The following is a 10,667-nucleotide window of genomic DNA, read 5'->3' as shown; positions in this document are numbered from 1 at the left end:
ATAATATAATTGCATTGCATTGCATTGCATCATAGTATGACGCAGAACATAAATTTTAACCTAATCTACACAATCATATGCTAGAAAAAAGACACAGAGAGCTGGGAAAAATGCAATCTCCAGTAGACGATCCAAATGTCCAAAGTGTACAGAACTAATGGAATCACATTCCATTTAAGAAATGACAATAGTCACTTAGCCATCCACATTAAAGGCCAAAGGGCTCTTGCTTTATATACAACTGGCCAACCACATTAATCCGTTCTCTAACAGCATATATTGATTCCATCTGTAAACCTCAACGATCTAGCTAAATTGAACTAGAACAAGAAAAGAGATGCCGAATGGCTAAGCAGGATAACTTCCTTGTAAGAGCCACTAAACTTCTCCATAAGGCTTCCTCGTCTCAAAATTAGAAGTCAAATTCTCCTGAAGCCTGCCAGGAAAACACCACAGGTATGAAAAATGAAGAGACATTCCAATGCACATGATTTTCACGGTTAAATTGGTAGCAAAATAGTGTTTTTTTAAAAATGACGGGGAATTGAATGCAAATTGAACTGACCTTATTGAACAAAATGTCCTTGTTGTTTATGTGCATTATGCCATCCTTAAGCGTGCACTTCCACCGGCTCTTGGTACGTGTCACCTGAAACACGCACTCATAGATGTGTCATTTGAAATCTATGAGGACCCTTGGGCGCAAGTTGGTGTCTCGGAAGCATTAACATACCTTATCAAACTGAGCCAGAACCAAATGTTGTGTGTTGAGCTCTTCTCCTTGGTCGATGTCGTCTAGATCATCATCATCATTTTCGTTCAAAGGTGGTTCGTCATCACCATTTTCATCTCCCAGATCATTTTGAATAGGGGGAGCAGGAGTACCAGCTTGCAGGTCTAATAAAAAAGTAGCAAATATGAGAGGGAGACTCTTACACCAGGCTAAATTAGCACTGACAAGGTATAGCAGAAGTTTAAAACCATACCATTAGGAGCTGGAGTGTTCACCACATTGTAGTCTTCATTAACGGGTTGATAATTGTATATCTTCAAGGTAAAACACAAAAAAATATGAGAATTATGTAGCAAATAACCTAGCATTCGATACCTATCACCTTTCACAGCGTTATCCACCTCAAGGTAACAACAACCAAAAAACAATATCTTATGAATGTACCATTTCACAAAGGTAAAGTCTTGAGGCAAACAAAAAAGAAAAAATCTAACTTCTTTCAAGATCTAGTATTATTCAGATTTCAGAATCATGGAGAGAACAACAATGAAGAACGTACAAGATATAGTTTTTGATCTCACGCAATGTGTAATGTTACTGAGGTCAAGGAGTAAGAAAGAAATAAGAGGTGAAAAACTTATTACATAACCGAAATTTGCAATACATGGGAAGTAAAACATTATTACAGAAACACTAGTAACAATGGAGGGATTTTATAGGTATAACATATCATGATTTTTGTTTTACTCTTCTTTTTTCTTTGTAGTTTGTAATGTACTCCCTCCGTTTCCTAAAGATCTTCCCTCTTTCCGTTTAAGTGCGTTTCCAAAAGATCTTCCATCTTTTACTTTATTCCTTATTTGGATTTTTTTTCCCTTTTTACCCTCTCATGTCTCTATCATATGGTCCACCATTACATTATTAATTCAATTTTACTCTCTTTCTCTTTCTTACTTTAACCCCTTTTTATTTGTTTATTTATCTTAACCCCTTTCTCTCTCCTACTTTACCCACCCCACACCCCGCACAATGGATCCTCCTTGGTATATGAAAGAACAATAACAAGGAAGATCTTTAGGAAACGGAGGTTAGTACTTATCAATATTATTTCATTTTATCACTTCACCCATTGGCTGAAACAGCAAAGCCTTAGTCCCAAAATGATTTGGGGTCAGCTAACATGAATCGTTATAAGAAATCGTTTCCCGTGATAGAAGAAACAACAAAAGTAAAAAAAATAAGAGTTTAATAAAGAAAAATGAGAGGGTGAAAGTGAGAAGAGTGCGACGAAAGATAACTTAAGGAACCAAAAAAATCTGACTGAGGTGTAATTTAAGGAAGTTCTATAAAAGAAGTAAAGAGAAAAACAAATGTGAAGAAAAGCAAATGGAAAGATTTAAGAAAAACCTAAATGAAGAATTAATGAAATGCTTTAAGGAAAAAAGCTTGTGAAACACATAAAGTAAAAGGAATCAAAAGACTAAAAACAAAATCAAGTTGTGTCATCGGCATAATTCTCTCCCTCCACTTCACCCATTGCTTAGTGATAAAAATACTTTATAAAAATCTAGAGATCTAGACTTTAAAGATTGATTGCTCCATTTTATATTATTTTGAATGGTAAGAAAAATATGTCAAAAATATTGTGAATTATGAAGTGACGACATATCAGCAACATGTCATTGCCAAAGTGAAGGCCCCACGTGGCAGAGTTTCGTGAGAGGCAGCACCTCTCAATTATAAAGTATAGATGAAATTGCCTTAAAGACGAAATTAAGTATGAAGATTGAAACTAGAACCAAGTATTACTTCCAAGCACAATAACATATATCAGGTCAATTTCATAATTAACACGTAACATTAAGTTCCAAGCCATGAAAAGGAAAATTCCTCAAAGTGACATTGTTTTTGTCATTTTAAAAGACCTAACCTGACTCTAAACTGGATTGCACCTCTTGATGATGGGACTCCACCAAAAATTAAGTTTCAGGGCATTTTAAGGTCTTGACTAAGCAAAGGCAAAAAGACTAGCTTGGGTAGAGTGACAAATACTATTAGCAGTTTAGCACTAAGACAAACGGAAGAATATGATGTTACTACAATATTAACGGAACAAAAGACACTTTCAGCTATGGTAACAGCATTATTCGAGGAACTGAAAAGAGACACACATTTCGGGTTTACATAAATCACATCCCTTTCAAATTGGTTCACTACATTTAAGGGATACAAAATAATTAGCTCTTACCATGAGGTCAGCAAAAATCCAAGTATTGAATAGATTTGGAATTTTGAAATATGAACAGGTTAGGCTCAATTATTGAAATCATAAATTTTCTGTTTGGAATATGCCTCAACTCAGCGCAAACTAATAGTCTCTACATACACACACAAAAATAAAGAAACATGCATACATACACAATACTTATCATTCCAATTCTAGAGATTCAATTACATGGCCCATATTCTCATTTACTTGAAAGCAATAGTTGCCGATTCATTGAGCTCCCCATCAATATCATCATAAAAGTCAGTGGTAAGGGAGGAGGCCCATCCCTGTTATTACCCTTATTGGTAGAATAAGCTGTTCTGCATGAGCTTGGTCAAGAAATAAATCTTGAACAAACTTCTAATGAAGAGATAAATCTACAAAAAAGCACACAATCCCTATCTGCAAGCAGCGGAAAGAAAAAGGTGCAGAAAGCTAATGAACACATTGGCCCAGAAAACATAAATTACTGCTATAAAGACAGAGGGATCTACATGCACAGAATTCGAAGGAAAATCTCACATTGGGTGTGGAGAGCATGTCTTCATAAGGATCAGGAATTGGTCCATCTAGTTGGGGAATTCTAGAAGAGGATCCTTTCTGCAGTGCTGATGTGACTTTCAAAACGCCACTTCTTCCAAGAGACTTGCTTTGTATAATCTGATACAAGATCAAAAGAACAGTTACTCCACAAAAAACTTTCAATGACAATGCTCAAAGATATCAGCCTCTTCATAAACGTTAGATTTTCTAGATGAAGAGAACTATATAGAAGGTGAAAACTGTCTAAGCAAAAAAGTAAGTCCCTAAAAGCCAAGCAGATAGAGTATTTCTTCATGACCACCGCCATAGAACCCCTCTCGAAAGCAAAATAAACGGAAAGCACACACAAGTGAATTTTATTTTATGACGATATTCACAATCTACTAAGTCAATAAGAGCACAAAACTATGAGCAAACACAGCAAATTCAGTGACACAGCACCTGGTGATAGTCATATAAATAATAAAGCTTGCAAAATACTTTGTTCAAACATGGAAAACGTAAGTAAAATTAGAAGTACAAAAAATTTAGAGAAGTTGCCTAGAATAAACTCAAGGAACTGAATGCACATAGTGCATGGCTGCCCTTACATGTATCAATCACCAGACAACAGAATTGATAGGTAGGGGGTAAGAGCGAGGTGGGGGTGCATCAGTTCAGGTAAAATACTAAAGACCGTAGGAGCAATATCTCCTATTGAGAATTATAAACAGCTTTCTTATGACCATCATATATTATATATTATTCCTCAAACTCCTAGTGACAGTTGGAAGATGGTTAGCATACATGATCTTTTTAGAGCTACTGCCTTTATGCAAGCTCTAAAAAGCATCTACACCACCAAAATTTATCATAGAATATCTAACATCCAAAATTCTAACCTCTAGTCCTCACAGTCTCACAGCAAGCCTCCATTCTGAGGCTATCAATATAGCAACTCTAAAATTATAAGCACTCTAAACAACTAAAAGCAAACCAGTAGTAGTGGAAGTAGATATAAAATCTCCAGTATTCTCCTTATGATTCTAGGTGTAATCAGGAGACAGCATAGTCATATTCCTAATGAGGACCAAACTAAATAGCCAAACAACCTCACTACTTTTGTCCCTTCATAACCACCATACACATGTGCTTGACTATTCACAAGAATTGGTATAGATGATGACGACCATAATAATGTTACAATACCCAATTTGTCTCCTAAGCAATATTGCCATCCCAAAGAATAAGTCAGCCATTTGCCAGAACAATTAAGCATCATGCTACAGCATTTGTGCCTGTGAAACGTCAATCCCTTTCCACTAAGAAGTAAAAACTCCACTGTCATTCTTGTTACAAAAAGGATGCAGCTGAGCTACCAGCGGACTACCTCTGTGGCTCTGTGTACATCAGTCTTTGATTACTGCTTGGCGAGTCCCACACCGCAGCAGTAAGCAAGTAAAAGCCCATATATTTCATTTCATTCCCACACAAAATGATGGATCATGTCAACTCGATAGTTATTGTTCCTATCACCAGAACAAGGATTAGGAAGGAGCCGTGTCCACTAGTCTTACCAGAATATCCCATACTAGTACCTAAGCCATTTCATGCTGTCATAGTTATGGATAGGATGGTTTCCAAGTCAGATCATCAAAGCTATCCATGTTCAAGATCATTGCTCCCAGGCAACAAATAGTTGAATATATATTACAATCTGATGAAAAATTGATGAATCTTTGATTTGAACTTTTATGTTCTAAGAAAAAAAAAATTGAGGATCCTGAAAGACCAACAACCCATTCTAGCATGAATATGGACGTCTGCTACAGTAACATCGCAGATTCTTAATTTAGACCTTCCCATATGTGTTCACCTCTAGACCAGCTTATGGCAATTTCAACATTCTCATTAGGTACTTTCTCGATAAAATCTTTGACAACAGATATATCAGTAACAATATCCTATGAGTATTCATCCTCTATGAGACTCTGAGTATCCAAGGGTCCAATCTACAAAATTTACTGAAGCGGATGCAGAGTTAAATCTCAATGCAAATCCATATACAGCCACCAAACTTGTCCAGCCAAAGGAAGTTGTACAATAATTAAGGATCTAGGGATGACTACCATCCTTTGCAAAACACTCTTGTCTTTATCTTCAACCATATCCTGGATAGAGCTCATAAACTCAGCCAGTCTCATCAGTTAATGGTATCTTAGTTAAATGTACAATCCATGGTCTGGAATTTAAAATGCAACTCAAAACCACAATTCACAATCCCAAAGCAAACAAAATTCACCAAAATGGTTCTTCGCAATTGAATAAAGACAAGAAGTTCAAAACATGAAACCATGCTCCATACCCTAATACCTCATCTTGAGGCTTCATAAAGAATATATTAATGTAAGAAAATGGGGGGGGGGGGGACAACAAGAGCAGCATATATTGCTTATATAGCTCCTGCCAACAGAGTTTAATCTAAGGCCTTAGATCGTCAGGTCACCATGGAGAATAAGCAAGGCATTTATGCAGGTAGAGAATGAAACTGAGGTAAGAGAAGTTTTTCTCTCTCGAGCACAAATGCCTGAAAAGAACTAATCAATGAGCAAGTACATTTGTCAAAAAGAGAAGGCTAACACTGAAACACAATGGTGCATGCAAGGCCAGTAAAATAGTAAAGGAAGTACCACCATTTACAAAGGTTAGTTACTTACAAGAGGATAACACCTTACCTCCAGTTCAAAAACATCACCTGCGGCATCTCCAGCCCCATCTTGCTGAGGTATATATCCACCTCCCTGATATTGTGGCGGAAATTCATCACGTTTTCTTTTCCCAGTAGGCCCGGTAAAGAAATCCTGGATATGTCTCCAAAAATTAGACTAACAATAACAGAAGTGCCACAACCTAAACGCGAACACTCAATGAGACAGTCTGAAAATAAATTTTATGCGTGTCGATCATCATTAATTGTTCATTACAATATTATGATATGAGAAACTCAATCATCAAGTTTATGCATCCTAAAGTACGCAAAGAAAAGAATTATTATCCTTGCCAAAGAGTAAGATTCACCTGGGTTGCAGGTTGTGAGGATCCTCGGTCTACCTCTTCCCGGCCTTCCACATAAGCTACATAATAAAACCAATGTTAATATTTATCAGGAAACAGGGACAAAGTATGTGGAAGGGAAACAGAACACAAGAGGGAGGCAAGTTTCACAATACAGGCTTCAGTTCTCACTCACCCACATTAACATCCACACCAAGTGGAGGCCTCTGATTCATCCAGGGTGAAGGCGGTTGCTGCAAAACGGTTAAAATTTAGCATCGATATTAAACCACCTAACTAGGGAAACAGACAATAAACCAAAAGAAATAGATACTTTAAACTGAACAGAATGACGCTCATATTAAGATAAGTCCTGTTTTTTCCCTTTTCTTATTTGTGTCAAAGTGCAGCCTTCAACGTCATAAATAAAGCAGCCAAAATCAATTTACTGCCCCCATCCCAGATGCATCAGATAATTAGCAGGCGTAGATTTACCTCTAGATTATGAGATAAAGATCTAAAGCCAACCTCGAAGGAAAAAAAAATATTTCTTCTGTCATAGGTAAATCTACCAGATGACAAGGAAAACATTATAAAGAAGGGAGGGGAGGCAGATCTAGAGCCACTTAACCAAAAGGGGGGCCAAACAAGGATTGCAAATACCATGTATGGGCTAGGCCTTCCAACTCCAGGCTTTATGTCATTAGGGACACCAACACCTTCATTTGAAGTTGGAGTAGGATAATCTGAAGGTCCAGTAGGAATATTGTACATCGAACTATCTGCTGTTCCAGGCAAAGGAGTCTGAATTGGAGTCTGCAGCGGTGTCTACAACAGCAGAGAAAATTCATCAAAGTAAATCCTAGAGGAAAAAATTATGATAACAGTATGAACCGTGCCCATTTCTGATTCAGAAAAATATAAACAGAACTTGTGTAGTATGTCACAGAATTCCAAAAACGATAAAAAGATCTCCCTGTAAATAACAAACATGGACCCCATACATATTTACCCAGTTTGATCAGTAAACAAAGCAGACTGACTTTGAACTGTATCAAACTTCAAAAATAATCTGGTCCATATAGTTATATACTACTTGAAAACTTGTGCACAAAAATCATATTCCAACGTTTATCCTACCATAGACCTACAACTCTTCCCATAATTCTGTTTGGCTGGATAGTCAATATATATGTTCCAGAATTCCTTTTTATTTCAAAGATACTAGTCATTACTGTACTCCATGTACAATATTTAGGTAAGGAAAGAAATAGAAGTATAAGGAAGATTCATTCTTCCGCATCAAGGCTCCGTTTGGTAGGGTGTAAAATATTTTCCTTGAAAATGAGTTTTCCTTTTTTCTCTCATTTTCCGTTGTTTGGTTTGGTAAGGGGTGTAAAACAAGTTTTCCATCAAGAAAGCTCTAGGTAAAAATCGTTATCCTTTAAAAAAGAAAGGAAAACACATTTTCCTCCTCTTCCTTAGCAACCTTTTACTCTCCTCTTATCCATCCTCTCCCTTCCCCTTCCATTTTTCTCTTTTCCATAACTTTTTTTACATTGAACCAAAAAGGAAATCTGAATTTTCCATTGTAAAATGTTTTACATGAAAAATCATATTACATTGAAAATGTTTTACATCCAACCAAACAAAGCCTAAGTGGCACCGTTTAGGTCTTTAACATCAAGGAGCGGTCAATAAAAATAAGAAATCTTCCCCAACAATAACATTTCTTTGTTGGATAAATAAACAAAAAGACATACTAAAATGGTATGCTTGTCATAATCCCCTGCATGTGTTTTCCACCGCCTTATTAATTTCAAAGTCACTTTAATAAGAGCCTCGAGTGAACATAATTGGTAATATATGTGCATTATTAAAACGTTTCTCAGTAGATTGATAAATCGTACCTCCATACAACTTTTATAGAAAACTAAGGTGATCTCCTTGTACAAAGCATTAATTATTCAAGAGCATCTCGGTCCATTTCTACAAAAGATAATTATTCATTCAGTTTAGTAGTGGTCTATTGATGTTTCCTTTGGTTAGTCATCTTTCATGAGTGACGATTGTCAATTCCCTACTAATTACTTGTTTCTCTCCGTAACGTCCTACTTCATGAGGGAAATACATTAAGAAATAGACAAGTGTGAAGGATTCAAATAATGAGTAATACATTGCAATTATAAAAGGTGAGAATAACTAAACGAATGACGATTATAAAAGTCAAGTTTCAGAGAGAATAGGTGAAATTTTTACACTTCATGGTGAGTCCTCTTCAGCTACATTTCACTTGTTGCAAACAATTGAAACATATAAGAACTAATCTGAACATAGTTTCTTTTAACTGAAATGAGCCAAAATAAGTTTGAGCACAAAACTACCTAAATAATTCGTAGGAAGACGAAATGTGTAGGAGTATTCAAATAGCACAATCCTATTACCATTGACAGCACAAAGTACACTCCGAACGAACGGCTTAAGCAACGCATTCAAGAACAAATTTAATTCAAACAAAATTCATAGTACAACTCAAAATTTTCAGTCTCAATTTCTTAACCATCTCCAGCTCACACCAAAACATTGCGCAAATTACTCACCGGAGGAAAAAGCATCTCAGCAGTAGGAGTTTCATACTCTTCAGTTCCTTCATAAGGCACATTCAAATCATGAACAGGCGTTATCGCAGCCCCGGGCACCGGCTTCGGCACAGTCGGCCTTTCACTCGGTTGCAATACCGCTCCAGCTTGCATCATTTTCAGCTCCCATAGCTGTAAAACAAAACACCACGCAACAAAACACATCAATCTAGTCTCAAAAAAAAATCCACAAATCACAAAACCCTAGAATCACTCAGATCAGAACATTCCACCACCAATCCACCACAATTATCAACCGGAAAACCCTAATTAATCAATCGAACAACGCGAATTAAAAATTCTTCCGATTCAACACATTATAAACACATACTCCTTGTAATTCTTGCAACACTTTCTCGCCGGGACCACCATCAACTACAAACTCTTCTCGAACTTTCTCGATTACATCTTCAATCACATGGATGTAAACCGCGCTAGTAGTAGAAGTCGTCATTTGTTATCAAAGCCAAAATAAAAAAACAAAACACAATATTCGAGATTCTCCTGATTTCTCCGCCCGAGTTAATCGAATCGGAACGCTTCGAGTCGAGACTCGGCCGAGTGAATTCCACCAGCAACTCACTGGAGTTCGCAACAATGGAGTTTTTAACCTAGATGTCGTCGGAGGAGAGAGAAAAGAGGAAGAAGCGGCGGAAGAGGAGAGAGAAATGGTGAGAGTGGTGGTGGAAGGAAGCGGAACAGAAAGGGGAGATTAAAGAGTGGAATATAAATAGGTTTGCATCCGTTTATAATGGTCTGGGTCCACGTGTCAAAATCTGCATTGTGTTTTGGTTGCTTTGGAAAGATGCCTTCTATTTATCGAGAAAGAGAAATTTGAGAATTTGAGATTTTTAAGTGGACATAAGTTGCTGGGATGAAATGTTAGGGACAGCTGTTGGTACTACTAGTGTTTTTGTGAAGTTTACCTGAACGGGTAAAGTGTCAAATCGACTGTTACACTTTTGATAGTGTGCAAGTTTTCTGAGATGTTAGAAAGGGAGCTAATTGGTTCTAATATTGGTATAAACTATGAGTAAATTACATTTAATACTGTTGTGAGAAATAGAGAGAGAAGTTATGCAAATATATCAGAGAGTATTGTATTGCATTGATGTGTAAAACTGATTTCTTACACTGGTATATATAGGCAAAGTTTCTACTGTGCACAATTGCAAAATTTTCAACACGGGAGAAAATTACCTGACATGCATTAAATGCACGCAGGAAAAATGGACTTCGCACATATGTGAACAGTGGACTTCACACATGTAAACAGTGGAATTGTTCATTCCACTGTTTCTCAACACTCCCCCTTGAATGTCCACTTATAAGTCATAATAGACGTTGTCTCATTAAGAATCTTTGTTAGGAAAAATCCCGTGGGAAAAATCCATAACTAGGGAAAGAGTACAACTATTATGTATCCTTATATGCTTAAAATCAACTGCCT

The 10,667-nt window shown here is 36.7% G+C and overlaps 1 protein-coding gene across 2 annotated transcripts; it reads right to left on the bottom strand.

Annotated features, from left to right (window-relative positions):
- Positions 1–102: 102 nt before the first annotated feature.
- On the bottom strand, positions 103–10,019 carry LOC104900058 (transcription initiation factor IIA large subunit). Of its 2 annotated transcripts, none has more exons than XM_048648050.2 (11): positions 9,549–10,019; positions 9,179–9,349; positions 7,242–7,406; positions 6,775–6,832; positions 6,603–6,658; positions 6,242–6,385; positions 3,525–3,662; positions 987–1,047; positions 734–897; positions 566–649; positions 103–436 (listed from the first exon to the last, which is right to left on the bottom strand). In XM_048648050.2, exons 1-11 carry the CDS (start codon positions 9,669–9,671, stop codon positions 413–415), a joined length of 1,188 nt encoding a protein of 395 aa, XP_048504007.1. In that variant the 5' UTR covers positions 9,672–10,019; the 3' UTR covers positions 103–412. The 2 variants fall into 2 exon arrangements, with proteins under 2 accessions (XP_048504007.1, XP_010685693.2); XM_010687391.4 differs by having other exon boundaries at positions 6,260–6,385; positions 9,549–10,014.
- Positions 10,020–10,667: the final 648 nt, after the last annotated feature.

This window comes from Beta vulgaris, chromosome 7 (assembly GCF_026745355.1).
Source record: "Beta vulgaris subsp. vulgaris cultivar EL10 chromosome 7, EL10.2, whole genome shotgun sequence".
NCBI lineage: Eukaryota > Viridiplantae > Streptophyta > Magnoliopsida > Caryophyllales > Amaranthaceae > Beta > Beta vulgaris.
This window is presented reverse-complemented; position numbering and strand designations above follow the sequence as displayed.

What these genes read in the sequence shown, in the direction of transcription:
- LOC104900058 (XM_048648050.2), bottom strand. Translation starts at nt 9,671, where the DNA reads ATGACGACTTCTACTACTAGCGCGGTTTACATCCATGTGATTGAAGAT. An exon ending in ACATGCTCTCCACACCCAAT is followed by an intron (nt 1,048 to 3,524) that starts GTGAGATTTTCC and finishes TTTACCTTGAAG; the next exon opens with ATATACAATTATCAACCCGT. An exon ending in GAACACTCCAGCTCCTAATG is followed by an intron (nt 898 to 986) that starts GTATGGTTTTAA and finishes CTTTTTTATTAG; the next exon opens with ACCTGCAAGCTGGTACTCCT.